Genomic DNA, 21,184 nt, shown 5'->3' on the forward strand with positions numbered 1-21,184 from the left:
TTTTTATGTTTAATAAATCATAAAAAAAAAAAGACCGAAAATTTTAGGAAAAAGGACAAGCAGACTAAGCACATGGATTAATGGAACCATGTCCTGTGGTCTGATGAGACCAAGATAAGCTTATTTGGTTCAGATTCTGTCAAGCGTGTGTGCAAGGGTGTAGGAACCCACACAAATCTGGGGGGGGACAGCATTTTTACTCGCCAGGTATATGCGCGCAAGCCCCTTTCAATGCAGAGCGCCACAGCATTGTCCCCAATCACTGCAGAGTGCCCACAGCATTGTCCCCAATCACTGCAGAGCACCACAGCATTGTCCCCAATCACTGCAGAGTGCCACAGCATTTTACCCCAATGATTGCAGAGTGCCCACAGCATTGTACCCCAATGATTGCAGAGTGCCCACAGCATTGTACCCCAATGATTTCAGAGTGCCCACAGCATTGTACCCCAATGATTGCAGAGTGCCCACAGCATTGTACCCCAATGATTGCAGAGTGCCACACAGCATTGTACCCCAATGATTGCAGAGTGCCACAGCATTGTACCCCAATGATTGCAGAGTGCCACACAGCATTGTACCCCAATGATTGCAGAGTGTCCCCCAATCAATGCAGAGACCAGCGTTCGTGCTCCCTTCAACCCAATGCACTTACCTGGCGGCGGCTCGGCTATCGGCGACGGCGGGAAGGTGAGCGGCTTCTCCCTCGTCCTCTTCTGCGGCGGGAACCAGCAGGCGGCCTCTCCTCTTCTCTGCAGCGGGAACCGGCGGGAAGGTGAGCGGCGGTGATGGTGAGTGACTGATGCACGCACCGGCACCGCCCCCCCCCAGGGTGTGCTTAAGTCATTTTTCGAATAGCAGAGGTCCCAGAACATCCACAACACACAAGAGAAATTCATTTCCCAGTAGCCTAGATGAAGCACCATCACCAAATCTTTCCAAATTAGCTGTAACCAGAAAATGGTGAGTCAGTTCCTCTATGACTTCCTGGGAAAGTTGAACATCAAGAGCTTGTTCAAGAAGCAATGCACAAAACAAAATGTTACTTATCTGACATCACACTAATTGGTTGTCACAGGGTTTAGGGTGCCTTTGTACAGTTTCAGTAAATTAGGTTGAAAGGCTGCAGACTGCAGACCTCATACAGGAGATGGTCAGAGACTGTGGACGTGATACAAGAGATGGTCAGAGACAGTGGACATGATACAAGAGAGGGTCAGAGACACTGGACATGATACAAGAGATGGTCAGAGACACTGGACGTGATACAAGAGGTGGTCAGAGACACTGGACGTGAAAAAAGAGGTGGTCAGAGACTGTGGACATGATACAAGAGATGGTCAGAGACTGTGGACTTGATACAAGAGATGGTCAGAGACACTGGACGTGATACAAGAGATGGTCAGAGACTGTGGACGTGATACAAGAGATGGTCAGAGACTGTGGACATGAAAAAAGAGATGGTTAGAGACTGCAGACGTGACAAAAGAGATGGTTAGAGACTGCAGACATGACAAAAAAGATGGTTAGAGACTGAGGACATCATACAGGAGATTGTCAGAGACTGCGGACATGATACAAGAGATGGTCAGAGACTGCAGACATGATACAAGAGATAGTCAGAGCAGTGGCGGCTGGTGCTCAAAATTTTTTGGGGGGGGTGCAAACAGAAAAATGTAATAGACATTGCTTTGCGGCAAAAAACGCTGTAAAAAAATTGTGTGACTTTGAGGTCCCAAAAGTGTGAAAGGGGCCTTCAGTAATTAAGGTATAGTGTGCCCCCTTTCAATGCAGAGAGACCACAGCGTGCACCCTTTCAATGCAGCGAGACCAGCGTGCCCCCTTTCAATGCAGAGAGACCAGCGTGCCCCCTTTCAATGCAGAGAGACCAGCGTGCCCCTTTTCAATGCAGAGTGACCAGCGTGCCCCCTTTCAATGCAGAGTGACCAGTGTGCCCCCCTTTCAATGCAGAGTGACCAGCGTGCCCCCCTTTCAATGCAGAGAGACCAGCGTGCCCCCTTTCAATGCAGAGAGACCAGCGTGCCCCCTTTCAATGCAGAGAGACCAGCGTGCCCCCTTTCAATGCAGAGAGACCAGCGTGCCCCCTTTCAATGCAGTGACCAGTGTACATGTCCCCTTCAATGCAGTGACCAGCGTACATGCCCCCTTCAATGCAGTGACCAGCGTACATGCCCCCTTCAATGCAGTGACCAGCGTACATGCCCCCTTCAATGCAGTGACCAGCGTACATGCCCCCAATGCAGTGACCAGCGTACATGCCCCCAATGCAGTGACCAGCGTACATGCCCCCAATGCAGTAACCAGCGTACATGCCCCCTTCAATGCAGTGACCAGCATACATGCCCCCAATGTAGTGACCAGTATACATGCCCCCAATGCAGTGACCAGTATACATGTCCCCAATTCAGAGATCAGCGTGCGTGCCCCCAATGCAGTGACCAGTATACATGTCCCCAATGCAGAGATCAGCGTGCGCACCTCCAATGCAGTGACCAGCATACATGCCTCCAATGCAGAGATCAGCGTGCGTGCATCCAGTGTAGTGACCAGTATACATGTCCCCAATGCAGAGATCAGCATGCGTGCCTCCAATGCAGTGACCAGCATACATGTCCCCAATGCAGAGATCAGCGTGCGTGCATCCAATGCAGTGACCAGTATACACGCCCCCAATGCAGTGACCAGTATACATGTCCCCAATGCAGAGATCAGCATGCGTGCCTCCAATGCAGTGACCAGTATACATGCCCCCAATGCAGTGACCAGTATACATGTCCCCAATGCAGAGATCAGTGTGCGTGCCCCCTTACTTACCTGGAGCAGCAGCGGCAGCAATCGGCTCCTCCTCAGTCCCCCGAACGGCTTCTTCTGCTCGGTCCCGGCGCGTCTCTTCCAGTACTTCCGGTCCCGCCTCCTCCTGGGCCAATGGCATGGGGTTTGCCTTGCAGCCAATCAGGAAGCGTGTATCGGACGCGCTTCCTGATTGGCCAGGAGGAGGATCGGTGTGACAATAGCGAATTTTCATTCGCTATTGTCACACAATGGGTGGGCTCGGGACGCACTGCTCTGCGCCCCGAGACCACCCTTTCCATCGCCTGGCTCTAATCAGGTGATGAAAAAAAAAATCCCCCATTGAACTCCATGCGTCCGGCGCCCCTGCTTGCAGATTGGGGGGCCAGACGCATGGATGGGGGGGTGGCGCCCCTGCGCCCCTAACGAGCTGGCCGCCACTGGGTCAGAGACTGCAGACGTGACAAAAGATATGGTCAGAGACTGCAGACATCATACAAGAGATGGTCAGAGACTGTAGTTATGATAGAAGATAGAAAAGCACTAGGGGGGCCGGAGAGCACAGGGGAAGCAGAGAGCACTGGAGATGCTGAAGGGCAGGAGGGGGCGACAGGAGAGCATTGAGGGGGGGGGACTGGAAAGAATTAAGGGGGGGTTTGGAAAGCATTGCAGGGGGGTTGGAAAGCGCCGGGGTTGGAGAGCACTGGGGTGTGGGTAGGGAAACCCAGGGGGACAGAGAGAACGGGGGGGGGGGCTGGAGAGCAATGGGGGAAACTGTAGATCACTGAGGTGGGGGGGCCAGAGAGCATGGGGGGGAGAGCTGAAAACCACTGTGGTGAGCTGAAGAGCACATGGGGGGGGGGCAGGAGAGAGGGGGGCTGAAGAGCACTTGGTGGGGGTGTTGGAAAGTGGGGGGGTGTTAGACAGCACTGGGGGGCCCGGCCAGCAAAAGAAGTTGTATAGGAGGGGGATGGGGCAGCTGCATATAGAGGATTTGATTTTTCCATATTCCTTCTGCAGCTGCTGAATGCCTGCAGAAGGGAGAGGAGAATCAAGCATCCAGCAGCTGCAGGAGGAATATGGAAAGATCAATTCCTCCATACACAGCTGCCCCTTCCCCCTCCTATACAGTCACATAGGGAGCCTTGCTTTGGCACTTACCTGCTGCCATCGCCGTTGCCGCTGTTCTGACAGAACACCATCTCTGATCTACACATTCTACAGCCGGAAAAAGAGGGAGGCGGAGCCGATTCTACGCGCCGAGGAGGCATTTAAAATCCTCCGCCAATCTGTGCAATGAGAGCCTCTCCTGCTGGTCACGTGACGAGTGACATCACTGGTTGCTAGATGCGTCGCCAGGCGATAGTAGCAACCAGTGTGGCAGGCCAGGCAGGAGAGGGGAAGCATGTTAGACAGTGGACGGACACTCGGGGCTAATTACAGTAAATCATCCACACGAGACTCGGGGCTTTTTGCTGGCACACGCCACTGACCCCCGATGTACTAAACTGGGGGGGATTTCACCATACCTGTCCCCCCCGCATTATTTCCTGGGGGGGATGTGTCCCCCCCGGTTCCTACGCCCATGCGTGTGTGACAGCAACCAGGTGAGGAGTACAAAGACAAGTTTGTCTTGCCTACAGTCAAGCATGGTGGTGGGAGTGTCATGGTCTGGGTCTGCATGAGTGCTGCCGGCACTGGGGAGCTAGAGTTCATTGAGGGAACCACGAATGCCAACATGTACTGTGACATACTGAAGCAGAGCATGATCCTCTCCCTTTGAAGACTGAGCCACAGGGAAGTATTCCAACATGATAACGACCCCAAACACCTCTCCAATAGGACCACTGCCTTGCTTAAGAAGCTGAGGGTAAAGGTGATGGACTATCCAAGCATGTCTCCAGACCTAAACCCTATCGAGCATCTGTGGGGCATCCTCAAACGTTAGGTGGAGGAGCGCAAGGTCTCTAACATCCACCAGCTCTGTGATGCCATCATGAAGGAGTGGAAGAGGACTACAGTGCCAACCTGTGAAGCTCTGGTGAACTCCATGCCCAAAAGGGTTAAGGTAGTTCTGGAAAATAATGGTGGCCACACAAAATATTGGCACTTTGGGCCTAATATGGAAATTGTCACTTAGGGGTGTACTCACTTTTGCTGTCAGCGGTTTAGACATTAATGGCTGTGTGTTGAGTTATTTTGAGGAGACAACAAATTTACACTGTTATACAAGCTGTACACTCACTAATTTACATTGTAGCAAAAAGTAATTTCTTCAGTGTTGTCACATGAAAAGATATAATAAAAGATTTATGAAAATGTGAGGGGTGTACTCACTTTTGTGAGTTACTGTGTGTATGGATGTATGTGTGTGTGTGTATATATATAAAAATACACATAAATGTTTGGTCTTTTATTTCTATTTTAAATTGAACGGGTTGTTTTAGAAGGGGAGGGTTTACATATACTTTAATCACTGAAATATGTGTATCCGAAACCCTCACTATGACTATGCAGTCTGAGCAATCCATTTGGGACATGCAGTTCTATTGAGCTTTGTGGCATTTTATGTAGATACATTATGCTCCATCAATAAAAGTTTCTGCCCTGTGGTTAATTTATTTTTTAAGAGATTTTGACATTTTTGTTTTTCAGGCCACATTGCTAACTCTTGGCTGGAGCATGCACAGGCATTTAATTAGTATACAGTTACTTAAATTAAGCATCTATTGAATATATGAGACACAGTGCCAGAACAGCAATACAATGAAAGCAGGAATTTATACAGCATGTTGGCTGTATCTGATACTGCAGCAGAGGAGTTGGGCAGGAGTGGTGTGGATCAATATTAGTTTAAAAAAATGCCAGATGTTGAAACAGAGCATCTGAGGGGTCTACATGGTAAAAATAGTTCACAAGGAAACATAATGTATATGGATTAGAAGAGTAATCATAAATGTTTAGCTGCACCAAACTTGACTATTACCTTGATTTATATTTTTTCATTAGCCTCAAAATGACCTTAACATTTTTGTTTGCCTTCTATGGAGAACAAACTGCAGTCATTTTTAGCACTCAAATGGAAAAGGCATAAAAATTAATTTGGAAGACTTGCAGAAACACTTTATGTTATTGACGCTAGAGAATCATTCCTCTTCCCCTAAGAGGGTTGTAAAGATACAGTATATTTACACATACATGATGCCCTTGATGTAAATTGCCAAAATGTATTAATGTGGAAAAACTTGAGAATATTGTTTTTTTTATTTTATATAGTTTATGTGCATGGTGAATACCACATTTACTCATAACACAAGCATTTTTTTACTATAGTTTAAAGAATATTGGTTATGTTTGATTACATGTTTCTCATTTAGTTTAACAATGGCGTACACAGGGCAGCCATCAGGGGGGGACAGCCCATACACATGTAGGGGGCCTGAGCGTTCCAAGGGGCCTGGCCGCCCAGGCTCCAACCCAGACCGAGATGTTGCTGCTGTAGTAAATAGCAATTTCTAAAGCATTAGTAAATAGCAATTTCTAAAGCATGGCGGCTGCAGAGTAAGCCGACACAGCTGAAGGGCTGTTTCTTTGCTGAAAATATGAGGCTGTCTCTTTGCTGGATTGGGATGTCTCTTTGCTGAATATATGAGGCCGTATCTTTACTAGATTGGGATGTCTCTTTGCTGAATATATGAGGATGTCTCTTTGCTGGATTGGATTCATTTTCATATATTAGGTTGTAAGAGTGTTAAATTTGAAGTGGGTGCACTGAAGGACTCGGTGGGATGGCCAGTGGGCGGATTCGGTGGGACGGCAAGAGGGCAGGCCCTGCGGAATGTTGGTGGTCAGGCCCCGTGGGGCCCAGGCCTAAAGCTGTGTAAGGGGCCACAACATTTCTGATGGCTGCCCTGGGCGTACACAGTAGAGCAACCTTTCTCAACCAGGCTTCCGTGATACCCTAGGGTTCCTCCAGAGGTTGCTAGGGGTTCCTTGAGAAAACAAGTAGTTCCTGTCTCTTATCGAAGTGACCAATGACACGATCATCACTTTCTATCTATAAGGAGTGCAGTCTTCTGACCACCACTCTAAGGGCCATTCTTCCCACTGGCCACTAGTGTAAGGGGGTCCCTCACTCAATGAACAGCAATGCAGGTCAGTCCTTCTCTCACTGACAACCAGTCTAAGAGGCCCTTCTCCACTGACCAATGTAAGGGAGCTCTTCACTGACCACCAAGTGGACACTTTTCCATGTACTACCATGTAAAGAAACACTATGTTTTGTCCATTATTATAGTAGCAAAGTTTTGTACCATGTTAGCCATTAGCAAAAGTAGACTTTTGGATTGGATCAAGGGTGGCTTGGATATTGCCCAAAGAAGAGACCTGCATGTTTTTAAAGCTTGCCCTACAATATATTTAGTTGGCAACTAATGGTATCACACTGACCCAAACTTCTAATTCTTCCCATTATTATTATTTGTTTGTTTGTTTTCATTAAAATTATTGAAAATAATTGTGTTATCTAGAGCTGCCTTGGGTGTCAAATAATATCCCGCAAAGAGGGGCAGTGAGATCATGCATTCCACCTTGTTCAATTTCAAACACCCTGCATTCACTGAAAAAATACAGGACATTCTATGAATGAAGGTGCAGTGTGCGGAGGGAAAGCCATTCACACAGACCTTGGAAGATCACAGCTATTGCTGTATGTTGCATAGACTACTTCAGTGATTTACAGCATCCCCAGCAACCCTCCTGGTCTGAGATATGCATACTTACATTGAGGCAAGCTGGCCTATTTGTTTTAAAGCTGGTGGAAGCCTGTCGTGCAGAGAAAGCTTACCGTTGCCGGTGGGCGGAGCTTGGATGGAAACCCCTGAGGTGAGTAGCACGGGCTAGCCTGAGGTGCGGAGTCTAAGTATCCACCGGTCTTCACCAGAGCCTCTGATGGTGAGGATGGATTTGGCTGCAGGTGAATACCAGGTCGCGGCCCCCAGGGTCGCCCCATCATGGGGTAACCGGTCAAGGTCCGAAGGTGGATGAGCAGACAAGGAGGATCCAAAAGAATAGTCAAACGAGCCGGGGTCAGGATGGGCAGCAAACAAGCGAGGTTAGGGACGAGCCAAAGGTCAACAGTAATCAACAGGACGCAGGTTCAGGAACACCGAAGAGCTGAAGACAAAACAGCAAAGAGCAAGTGCAGCAGCTGCCTTTAAATAGGCCTTCTCTGGTGCCAAAACGTCCGGGTCAAGGCGTGCGAACGCGCAAACGCATAACGTGCGTGGGGGTCACGCTCGCGCATGTGCATTGGCGAATGTGCATTAGCCAACTAGCAGTTTCTAACATTGGAGCTAGTTCGCGCATGCGCATTAGTCAATTAGCGTTTTCCAACACTAATGCAAGTATGCAAAAAATATATTTCCTGAAGTTCAACTTTAAAATATGAAAAAGTGACTCTAAATTATCTCCTTATTTTGCAAAAATAATCCATCCACATCCCGTATTTAATGGCATTGTAAAACATTTTTTTTATTTAACCATTTCTTACTGTGTTTTCTACTTCCTTGTAACATCATCCATGAGCTCTCAAACCTCTTTTCCTCTTTGCTTCGGTTTGTTTGAATTGAGCAGTGCACGTTAGTTGTGATCCTATGCACTGTTCTTATGCACACTACAAATCCCTTGACTGGCCTGCACAGAGTTCCGACCTCAACCCGATAGAACACATTTTAGATGAATTAGAGCAGAGACTACAAGCCAGTGTTTCTCGTCCAACATCAGTGCCTTACCTCACAAATGCGCTACCGGAAGATCAGTCAAACCTTCCCATAGACACACTTCTAAATCCTGTGGACAGCCTTCCCAGAAGAGTTGAAGCTGTTATACACTGCTCAAAAAAAATGAAAGGAACACTTTGAAAACCCATCAGATGTCACTGGGGAAAAATATCATGCTGGATATCTATACTGATATGGACTGGGTAATGTGTTAGAAACAAAAGGATGCCCCATCATTTGATGGAGATAAAAAATATGAACTTACAGAGGGTTGAATTCATAGACACCCCGAAAATCAAAGTGAGAAAATTATGCAGCAGGCTAGTCCATTTTGTTGAAATTTCATTGCAGCAACTCAAAATGGTACTCCTAATGAGACCACGGATGGTGACCTGCAGTATTTCCTCCAGATCTGAACCAGAGCATCACTGAGCTCCTGAACAGACTGAGGTGCAACCTGGCAGCGTCAGGTGGACCGAAACACGATGTCCCAGAGGTGTTTTTTTGGATTTAGGTCAGTAGAGGGTGGGGGCCATTCAGTGGTAACAATGCCATTATCCTCCAGGAACTGGCTGCATACTCTCACCACATGAGATCAGGCATTGTTGTGCACCAGGAGAAACCCAGGACCCACTGCACCAGTGTAGGGTCTAACAATGGGTCCAAGGATTTCAACCCGATACCTAATGGCAATCAGAATGCCATTGTCTAGCCAGTAGAGGTCTGTGCGTCCCTCCATTGATATGCGTCCCCAGACCTTCACTGACCCACCACCAAATCGGTCATGCTGAACAATGTTACAGGCAGCATAATGCAGACATGGGAGTAAGTCACACATGTGCAAGTCACAAGCAAGTCTCAAGTCTTAACCTTCAAGTCTCAAGCAAGTCCCAAGTTACTGTGGCGAAAAGCAAGCAAGTCAAGTCGAGACCCTGCTAGAAATCAAGCAAGTCAAGTCATTTATTTTGGTCAAGTCACAAATCAAGTCAAAATACTGATCTACCCCAATTTTCACCTTTAAATCAGTTAAAAGTCAGTGGTCAGGAAAGGTTTTGTTTTATTTTCAACATTAACAAAACACTTTGAATGCCCAAACAGCTCAAAATCCTGCGTCCGGTCATGTTTCAACACCACAGTCACTAAAAACATGTTAAGTATTTCCATTGTTAAACAGCCAGTGTCCTAAAAATTAGAACACACTGAGGTGTTTTAAGTGACGGTGGTGTCAGAAACATAACAGGCGCATTCATTTTGCTTTAACACATCTTGGGAAAATGCAAATATTTAATAACTTAAAAAAGTAAAGTCATTTCGAGTCATATGTCTCAAGTCAAAGTCAAGTCTCAAGTCATGAATACCAAGTCAAAGTCAAGTCGAGTCTTTTATTCATTTTAGTCAAGCAAGTCTCAAGTCCTCAAACTGGCGACTTAAGTCTGACTTAAGTCAAGTCATGTGACTCAAGTCCCCCACCTCTGGCATAATGTTCTCCACGGCTGCTCCAGACTCTTTCACATCTGTCACATGTGCTCAGGGTGAACCTGCTCTCATCTGTGAAAAGCACAGGGCACCAGTGGCAGACTTGCCAATTCTGGTGTTCAATGGCAAATGTAAATCGAGCTCCACGGTGGTGGGCAGTGAGCACAGGGCACTAGAGTAAGCCGCAACTACATTCATTCTCCAAGAAACATAGCCACCCAATCCTGCTTTCTCCTGAGATGAACTATGGACTTTGATGGGATTTGTAGAGTGCATAGAGCAGTGCAAGTGACTGCAACTAATGTGCACTGCTTACTCCAAACTGAAGTGAGGGAGAAAATGAGAGGTTCAAGAGCTCACTAAGGATGTTACAAAGAGGCAGAAAAAACAGGCAAGAAACATTTTAAGGAAAATATATTACAGAGCTATTATTTAGTGTATACAGTATGTACAACGTATGATTTGTTTTGGAGCCTAAGGATATTGTTTAGTATCACTTTAAGATAATTGTGCTGCAGTTACAAGATTTCTAGCTTTCTTACAGTTTTTTTTTCTTTGGCGTTTTAGGTTGACAAGAAGTCCTCCCCTCGCAGCCCAACTAAGGTAAGACTTTTAAACTGTTAATTAGTAAGCAAAATGTACAGATTTGTTTATTGTGGAAACTGTTTTATAAATTCATGGGTGGCATGGTTTTTGTTTTAAAGAACTCTCTCTCACACCATGACCTTTCCTGGCAGCTTTTAGGTGCTTAAAAGGAGATTCTGAGCCCAACTGGGCACCCTGCAAAAAAAATGGGTCTAAAAGCATGTAATGTACACACTTTGTGGGTGTCCCAGTGCGGTAGTGGAAATGTTATCTGCAGTGTTTGGACCACAGCTGCACTATTGTTTTCTATGGCTTCTTGTGGCGAGAAATCCAGCTGCAGGCAGAAGAATATCCATAAAAACGCAGTTGAATGCAAAGGCCAATCATCAGATTGTGGTCAGCTGGACTAGTTGGAAAAGTGTGCCCGTTCTCCGACTAGAGATGGCTGTCCGCATAATCTGCTTGTTGAAACACACATGAAGGGCAGATTAGAGTAGGAGATCTGAATAGATGGCTTGTCAATATATTGCTGCTTTTGTGTGACTAATAATAAAACTGTCCAGTGTTCGCTTTCTGTTGTATGGGTGTCACTCAAAGAAAGCCTTTCCTTTGAGACTCAAATAATCTACAGCTCATGTGTGACTCATAGATGAGTGGGGTGAAGCTGCTTGAGTACTAGTCTGTAATTGTTGCTTACACACTGGGTCTTTCCTTTTGGCTGGAATCCGAGGATGTAGCTATGTTTATCTGGCACTGGCAGTTTAGTTGTAATGCTCTCTGCATCAGTCAAGCATCCTTCAAACAAAAAACATAACTATGGTCGAAGGTACAATATGTGTAACCTGCCCACCTACCCTGCTGCCCTGTGTGTGTGGGCAGGTTGCCTGCTTGCGGACGTCAACACTCATGAGATTCACCTTGACCACGTTCGATTAGGCTTTTTTCACAGGCAGATATATACCGCATAAAATTATAATTAGGTTAAAGGCATTGTAGACATTCAAATCTTTTTGTTGTTTGTTTTACCTTTTAAATGAGGGGTTTACATGTTTTGGGTGTAGTTTGTTGTGTCATGGCTAATCAGTTCTCCTATGTCCATGTATTAATTTAGCTTGCTTGTCCCTAGGGACAGGAAACATCTTGGTTCAGTGTCACACAGCTTCCATTGCATTCTTTGTGTTGGATCACAAATATAGGAATGCTAATGTAATGAAACACTGCATGGTGAGCTGTCTCTTAATTGTTCTGCCTGCTTGTATTTGTGTCCGTTCTAACTATTGTGTAGCTCTCACCTGCAGAGCACTAGACTAGGAGAATGCAGAATTTTTGGCTATGTAAGTTTCTTCGCAGGAAATGTTAGTTATCACTCTATAGACAGAGGTCATGCTAATATTAATATGTGCCGCATGCCTTACATTTGAACACAAACAAAAACTTCTGACACTGGAATATGAAGAATTACCATAGACTGTGCGAACAGGGCAACAAATGACACAGTGAACCTTCAAAATCAATGCACATCTTATGCAGGGGAGAAACATAAGGAGCTGGTAGGAAGGTTTATAATGCCTTTAAGCAGTCAGTAAACATCATTACCATTATTTTAAATGATCCAAGTGTAAGTACCTGAATTTGACTTGATCTCGGCTACTATACAGTAGAGCGGCATGATTAATTATTAAAAAATCGCAATCTTGATTCAACCCCATTCACGATCCTAATTCGGCATTTCCACGATTCATTTTAAAAAAGTGCAGAGCTGTTCTTTGCTCAGAGCTGTCAAAATAAAAAGACAGCCGGGAAAGTTTATCACAACATTGTTCAGTGCTGAGAGATACATAGAAACATTGTATCATTTGGTTCTTTTAGATCAAAAGGATGAACTTCGGTCTGCAAATGAGTCAGTTTAAAGTGGATCTTCACTGCAACTGAGCAACACAAACCAACTACCAAAAACACTGTTTAATTATTTTTTACTATTCAAACCAAACTTCCCCATCAATCCATTCCTCCACGCTTTATTTTGTTGAGAAATCACTTTAAAAAACAACCCCCTTTGACATACATGTGTTGAAAATTATATTTAGTTATGGCAATGTAAAGCAATTTATCCAATTTGCATGGCAGGAGAGTGTGCCCAGCTTTCAATGTGAAGCAGATTGCATAGGGATCCTGTGCATCTTTGGCTCCTTTTCAGGTTTGAATTCGGGCAAAAATTTGGGCTTGATTCGTCCCTGAAATGGAGAATGAGGACGCACCAGACCCCTGCTGTGAGCCGTATCCGACTGAAGTGTGAACCGAGCCTAAAGGTTTTTTACCTTAATGCATTCCCTGCGTTAAGGTAAGAAAAAACTTCCACTGTGTTCCCCCCTCCCCCCAATACTTGCCTAACCCTGTACCAACCTAGTGATGTGCCTGGTTGCAAGTTTTTTCTCCCTCTCTTACTATTTTTAAAGGCTTTGCTGACAGCAATGGGAGTCATTGGCTCCTGCTGCTGTCAGTCAAATCTAGTGAGCAGAGAGTGAGGGCGGGGCCATGGCTTGTCATGTTTGTCTACGCACACACATGCCTGGCTCGGGAACGAACCTGCACACCTGCCTCCATCTGCAAAGTGGCTTGCTATGGGGGCAGATACAGAAGAGGAGAAGCCAAGAGAACCCCAGAAGAGGAGGTAATGGGCTGCCCTGTGCAATACCAGAGCAGGTAACTACAGTATAAACCTTTACAATAGCATGCAAGCGTATATAAAACAAAGTCTTTGAGAGATCCTCCGGCTGCTCCTCAGAACTTAGAACCCGTGTTCCAATATGTTTCTCTATTAAAAGGCACTCAGGAAGTAAAAAGCCAGTTTTAAAACTTTATGTAGCACTGCCCCCATGGAAACTGATGAGAGTGGATTCCCCTGGGTTACTCATAGCAACAGGCAAATAAACTTATCGCTTTAAGTCCTCGTCTCAGTCAATGAACAGTACAGGGGATTTGGTTGTTTTTGTATTTATTTGGAACTGGGATAGGAGAAGGGATGAGTGGGATACTCCAACTAGCAACTATGCACAGATTAAGGACATCTAACTGAGGTGTGTGTGGCAAGGCCGCTGCTTCACTTTGCCAGTGAGGTGAAGATTTTAAATGATGAACAGTAATTTAAGTTTCTCTTCAGGGTCTATCTTGGCACCCCCTTTCTGACCCACTATGTGTGCTGGCCTTCGTCCACTGACTCTCCCTGGAGTGGTCCCCTTCCTGGGCAGACCCCTGGCAAGCTCCCTGGTACTTATGGACACTGTATTTCACAGGAATCTCTGCCACTGCTCCACTGTCAGCTTTCACAGGACCTTACAGCTCAGCCCCACACGTCTGGTCCACTAGGCCGACTGCCTGTGACCACTTTCCAACCTAACAGGAGGAGAGACAGCCATTTCCCTCCTCCTGGGACCCGGCTTCCCACCCAAAGACACCATGTCATATGTTTCCCTAGCTTTTATGGTCAATCCCAGGATGCACTGCAGTGGTGCCCTCCCACTGGGACTGCCACAAAAACCTGTGTGTCACTGACTGGGTTTCCTCCACTGTCCAACAAGCTCCCCTATTGGATACAGTGGGGACACTCCTTCAGACCAAGTGAATCACACCTGGACACACCTAACAGGCCTAACTAGAAATCCTGCTCCCTGGTAAGCAGGAAAGCAATGTGATGCTTTTACCTAGCACCTGACTAGGAGGGTGCTACATTTACATATGTAGTTTCGGTCTAATTTCCAGAATTTCATTGTGCTATGTCAATATTGAGACAGGGGAGGATTACAGAACCCTGCCATCTCTTTCCACAATGTCCTGGATTCCCTGCATGCTTTGTAGATTCTACTCTGCTGTTAACTTTACATTTCTAAGGACTACATATCCCATGGTACCTTGCTGTCTGCAAGCTGTGATTCCAGTGCTGACTCTGCCTCCTGAAACTCCTCCTCTCAGCACCTCTGTAGTTCAGCAGGCAAGCTCTGTGAATTCTGTGACACAGAAGTGCCAACCCACAGAGCATAGAGACTATGTGTTACAGAATTCAATGAAGTAAATGTGTGTGGATCTTCGCAAAATACGTTTATAAACTTCAAGGTCATTCAGATTAATAGGAGCTGGCAAGAAAATATTGAAATACGATGTGGAATCGAATATATGATTAAAAATTTTGACCATAGATAGGCTTTAATTTATATACCCCTAATTGGTAGTGCGGTTTAATCTCTTCTATACAGCAGTAACAGCCTGCAGCCTGCTGGCCATAGATGCTTCATTGCTTTTCAGTCAGCAAGAACGGATTCCCCTTTCCACACAAGAGAGGTGGATGGGGGAATCCTCCCCACTGTGCCAATGTATTCTGACAGCTGGACCCTTCCACTGTCAGAATACACTGATCAATAGGCTGCAGCCAGCTGATCGACAAAAGTTTTTCAACAGTCCCTTTTGACAGAAGTCAGTCATTCAATCAACTTCTGCTAAGCAGGAATGGCCATAAATGGATCGAAATTCTCCTAGTCACTGCTGAACCAGGCCCATTTCAATCCATCTATGGGTAGCTTAAGCCTGACCATACACGGTTCGAATCATTAATGGGCAGGCTGAATGTACCAAGTTAATCGACCAACTTGGGCACAACTAGCCTGACGGATTTGCTTGCAACTAGAGCAAGCGACTGCTATAGCGGCTAGCCCTAATCACTGTCATCTCCCGTCGGGGACAGCTTCCCCTGCCCCCCTGCCCGTAGAAGACAATGGCCCGGTAAGAGGGATTTCTGCATAATCACTATCTGTGTTGATGGGGGAATCAAGCAAATTTCTTTTCAACAACCCGTAGTAGCTGGAAAGAAATTTGCTTTGTTTATGGCCGGCCTAAGAAAAGCTCATTGAAGTACTACAAACTACTGATTTGCCTAACAATAAAGAGAAGAGGAGGAAGGGTGCTGGATACAAGTTAACCTAGTGGTGGCCGGGGTCAGTGGAACAAATGGAAAAGAGCCAGACTAAGAAAAATCATATGGGAAGTCCCAGAGATAGAGCAGAGAGTTCCAGCATATTTGAGATTAGATTGTTTAAAGTGATTGTACAGTCTTGTTTTTTTTTTCCTATACAAATACAGTAACAAACTTGTTATACGTATCCCCTCTGTGAAGTGGTTTTGCCCAGGGCAGCCCAGATCCTCCTCTTCTTGGGTCCCTCTTTGGCACTCCTGGCTCCTCCCTCCTGTTGAGTGCCCCCACAACAAGCAGCTTGCTATGGGGGGCACCTGAGCTGAGCTGCAGCTCTGTGTATCCATTCAGACATGGAGCTGTCATTCGGGCCGCCCCCCCCCCTCTCTCTCCTGATTGGCTAACTGAGTTTGATTGACAGTAGCAGGAGCCAATGGTGCCACTGCTGTGTTTTAGCCAATCAGGAGAGAGAGTTCCGGACGCCTGAAGCACTTTTGGACATCGCTGGATAAAGAGGGGGCTCAGGTAAGTAGTAGGGGGGCTGAGAGGGGCTGCTGCACACAAAAGTATTTTTATCTTAAAGCGATAGAATGCATTAAGATAAAAACAAAACGGACTTTACAACCCCTTTAATCTGCACTATACAGTATACTGCAAATACCTTTTTCTGTATACATAGATGATGAGCCAGTTCTTAAACAGGGCATCCGGGACATTCAATTTAGTAAAGAGGTAATAAATTTCAAACATTGGCTTTTATTTGGCTAATGCTAGAAAAAAAATTCTAGTTACAATAAGTCAGCAGATTCTAGAGGAAAGCTAGAAACTTCACTGTTGTAGAAATTCCAAGACCTCAAACAATGGTTTCCTAAGGAAATCAGGAATTATGTATTAAATTAAATGTAGTTGGAAATGGCACAGTGTCATCAATGCCTGAAAGGAAGTGGTCAGCTAAATATACACTATATTGTCAAAAGTATTGAGACACCTGCCTTTACACGCATGGGAACTTTAATGGCATCCCAGTCTTAGTCAGCAAGGTTCAATATTGAGTTGACCCACCCTTTGCAGCTATAACAGCTTCAACTCTTCTGAAAAGGCTGTCCAAAAGGTTTAGGAGTGTGTCTATGGGAATGTTTGATCAATCTTCCAGAAGCACATTTGTGAGGTCAGGCACTTATGTTCGACAAGAAGGCCTGGCTCGCAGTCTGCGCTCCAATTCATCCCAAAGGTGTTATATCGGGTTGAGGTTAGGCTAGTCAAGTTGGTTAGGTTGCAATATAACATAAAGGGAGGAGATCAATATTATCTTAAAATCAACATTAAAGTGTATTATGCTCCTCCCTCTCCCTCCCTTGGCTGTCAGCTACTTCATTGAAAGCTTTACAGGGAGATTGGTACACCGCACCAATCCCCCCTCCCCCGACTGTCCCCCTCTGTTCTCCTCCGTCCAATCTGTGGCCTCCTCCAGCCCCCCTGTGTCCTCTGCCCCCCTTCCTTATCCTCCTCTGGCCTCTTTGTGTCCTCCACCCTCCGTCCCCCCTTGTGTCCTCCTGTATCCCCCCCCCGTGTCCTCCTCCGGCCACCCCTGTCAGGATGGAGAGTGGAGGAAGGGGCCTGTCAGGATGGAGAGTGGAGCAGGGGCCTGTCAGGATGGTGAGTGGAGGAAGGGGCCAATAAATGTGTCATATACCAACCCCTTCCTTTTCTAAATGAACAGAGCCAGCGATCACTAAATCTGTCCATTCATAACTGAAGCATCGTTCACTGTGTTTACGAAGCTTCCGTTTATGAATTAACAGGAGCCTCTGTCTCCTGTTCATTCATCTTCAGTGCAGCTGAGGCTGCTGAGAAAGGGACTGGGAACCTGTGTTCTCAGTCCCTTTCTTTTTCTAAAAGGGGAGATGCCAGGGGTCTGTTTAGATTGCAATAAATATTAAAAAATAAATTTGTACAAAAAATAATTAAAACATAGAATAATAAAAATAAAGACCTATGTCACCATCCACTGCCCTACTGAAACCATCCTGCACATACTACCCACCACTGTACACTCCAAACTCCTCACCTGCACGTACTACCCACCGCCATACACTATACCCACCTATACAGGGAGATCAGTGCCTGTAATTGCCCACACCACTGCACTGATCATCCCCAACTGTCAACCAGGGACGGACCATCGATGGGTGCCATGTGGGTCAGAGCACAGTGGGCCGTGTTCAGTGAAAACCCTGCACCAATGGGTGATAAGCCAGTGATCAAGCCCGGCACAAATTTGTCCCTATGCCCTTTATCTACAGCATTTCCTTTACTTCCTCTATTAAAAGAGAAGTATGACTTTGTTTTTTTTTTGAGAATTATACTTACCTAGGTGGATGCAGCATCGGTCTCTACACTGAGAACCGAGCAATCGAACACCGCCGCTCGCTCAGTTCTAGCAGCTCCCTGAGCAGAGAGCTGCTGACTGTCAGTCATAGCTCTCTGCTCTGCCCCCTCCTCGCTCATTGGATCGCTGAGCTGTGGAGGGGCGGGGAGCAGCCCGCTCAGGCTCTCCGTGGTGTCAGTCCAGGCACCTGACGGATCCCGACGTCCATTGTTGTGATGACTCAGTGCCTGGGTCACATCTGTGATGTCAGCAGAGAGCAGACTTCAGACCGCTCTCTGCTAAAAACGGGTCACAAGAGTGCAGAACAAACTGCACTACTGTGATCCATAGGAGAAGGACAGCCAAACGAGCTTTGACTGTACATCTCCTTTAAAGCAAAGCACATTATGAAATCGCCTCCTGGGAACCCATTCATTTTATAGTGAGGGGTCTGGCTTATTCAAACACACCAAAAGGCCTCATTACATAGTTACACAGTAGTTGGGGTTGAATAAAGACAATAGTCCATCCAGTTCAACCTGTGTAGGTGTGTAGGGGCGTATTCATTTCCCATACCCCTGAATGTTTTGATCTTGGAGATATATGTCCAAGAGTCTTTTAAAAGTAGCCATACTGCCCGCAGTTATCACCATCATGCCAGCGAGTTCCACAATCTTATTGCCCTTACAGTAAAAAAAAACCTTTGCGTAGCCTGAGGTTAAATTGCTTCTCCTCTAATCGCATTGAATGGCCTTGTGTTCTCTTGCACTCCTTGCGACTTAATCGTTTTTTTTCTATGCTGAGATCACGGTTGAGGTATTTGCAAATCGCTATCATGTCCCCTCTCAGGCATCTCTTCTCTAGGGAGAATAAATTTAGCGCTTGTAAATGCTCCTCATAATTTAGGTCCTCCAATCCCCTAATTAGCTTAGTTGCCCTTCTTTGGACTCTTTCCAGTTTCAGCACATCTTTTCTGAGGATTGATGACCAGAACTGGACAGAATACTCCAGGTGTGGCCGGACCAGAGTTTTATAAAGTAAAAAGGGGGGAGGTTTGGGACTTTCGATGAGGCGCCTGGTATGAAGCCAAGTACCTCCATCCCTGTTCATTGTAATAAAAAGGGGGGTCGAGACTTTAAATGAGACATGTGACCCGGCCAATGGGATTAAAAAACATATTTATTGTTGCAATAACAGTAGCATAGCATCCGACAAAAATACAAATTGAAATGTTGGTATAAAATGAAAAGCACTGAAGATATGAGCTGGTATGCATGTCCCAAATCGCCCAATTGGTAAAATAGATCCAATGTGGAGCTATGAGTACATAATGATATATGGCATCAAACTGGGCTCGACGCGTTTCTGTGGGACATATTGCACTTCATCAGGAGCAGGTAATTGATGCGTATCTAAAAAGACATATATGTCAAAAAGTACCAAAAATGATATGATAATGGAGGATTGGAAGGAAATAAATCGCATGGACTTACTAAGCAGCTCAGATCTGGTGGTGCATGTAGACATGAACCTGCTGAACTCGGCTGAAAATTCGATTCTCCCGGGAGCTGTAGGGGCATACAAATGCCGGCAGATGGAACACACACATGGTGCAGCTGGGAGAAAAAAGTAAATGGTGGAAGGTGGTGAGGGGCTCGCACTTATATAGGAATCAAGGGTATACACAGGTTATGTAACACAGTACGTTAGTGCCTTAGTGTCTAAGGATGGGAACAGTGTCCCAAATGAAGTGCTAGAGTAAAAAAGTGCTACGAGTGTGAACAGTGACAATGTAGTGAAACCATAAGTGGCTGGAAACTGTTTGAGGGCATGCTGGGGAAAAAGAGATAAGTAAAAAAGAAGAAAAGAAAAAATAAAGGAAAGAAAGCCCATGAAGATCCAAGGGGGGTGGGGGGGGGGGAGAGAAGAAAGAAAGTGTAGGAAAATGAGAAAAACAAAGTGACTTACAGGTGTGTGGTGGAGATGGAAAATCCAAGTGAGAAGGCAAGAGTAGGAACCAGCTGTGTGGAAAGAAGATTGCAACGAGGTGTTCATAGCAGGCCCACAACTGTGCCCCCAACGCCACGTGTGTGTGCAGGAGCAAGCAACTCCAACCGGGAGTTAGGCGCCAATGGCAGCCCACTCCCAATGGGGGGCTTAAGAGCACACTAGATGAAACAATGCAGCCAATGCCGCGGCGCCAAGGAATGACGTCACGTGTAGGGCGCAATGCGTGGCGTCGATGCTCGGCGGGAAAACACCCGTGCCCTGTCAGGGGGGAAGGGGAGGGGTCCCGGCAAGCATCGCAGCTCCCGGGTAAATAAAGCAAGCAGCCAGCTCAGCAGGACAGACAATAAGATGAAATGTAATAATGTAACAACAGTGCTGTACCTAAAAACAAAAAAGCTTGTACATGATGAATACGTATGTTGGTACATAAATTAGATATGACAAAACCATCTAATAAAGGAGAGTCAAGTGCTGGTGACGGCCATGAGAGTGGGGCGATCACCCATTTTATATTTATTTTATACCAACATTTCAATTTGTATTTTTGTCTGATGTTATGCTACTGTTATTGCAACAATAAATAGTTTTATAAAGTGGTAGCATTATAGATTTATCTCTGGAATATATCCCCTTCCTTATGCATGCCAATATTCTGCCGGCTTTGGCGGCTGCAGCTTGACATTGCATGCTATTGCTTAGTCTATCTTTTAATAAGATTCCCAGATCTTTCTCCATTCTTGATTCCCCCAGAGGTTCCCCCCCTAATGCATATTTTGAGTTTGTTTTTAGTCCCCCAAGTGCAATACCTTACACTTCTCCACATTAAACCTCATTTGTAACGTAGTTGCCCACTCTGTTAGGTCATTTTGTAAGATTTCTCTATCATAATGTGAAGTTATTGCCCTGCTTAATTTTGTGTCATCTGCAAAAACTGAGATTGAGCTAACAATCCCATTCTCTATGCTATTTATGAATAGATTGAACAAAATTGGTCCCAGGACTGAGCCTTGGGGCACCCCACTTATCACTCCAGACCAGTCTGAGTACGTGTTATTACCACCCTTTGGACATGACCCTTTAACTAGTTTTCTATCCAAGAGCAAACCTTGTGGTCTAAGCCTGCAGACCTTATTTTGTAAATTAATCGTTTGTGGGGGACTGTATCGAATGCCTTAGCAAAATCCAGATACACCA

The 21,184-nt window shown here is 45.8% G+C and overlaps 1 protein-coding gene across 3 annotated transcripts in view; it reads left to right on the forward strand.

Moving 5' to 3' along the window:
- ANK3 (ankyrin 3) overlaps nt 1-21,184 on the forward strand; it is a 920,123-nt gene that overhangs the window by 187,858 nt on the left and 711,081 nt on the right. For all 3 annotated transcript variants that reach the window (XM_082268127.1, XM_082268156.1, XM_082268164.1), the window contains exon 2: nt 10,635-10,670. In XM_082268127.1, the coding sequence (XP_082124253.1) occupies nt 10,635-10,670 (36 nt within the window). The remainder of the gene's footprint in view (nt 1-10,634; nt 10,671-21,184) is intronic.

The sequence above is a fragment of the Pelophylax lessonae genome (genome assembly GCF_965119305.1).
Source record: "Pelophylax lessonae genome assembly, chromosome: 9".
Lineage (NCBI taxonomy): Eukaryota > Metazoa > Chordata > Amphibia > Anura > Ranidae > Pelophylax > Pelophylax lessonae.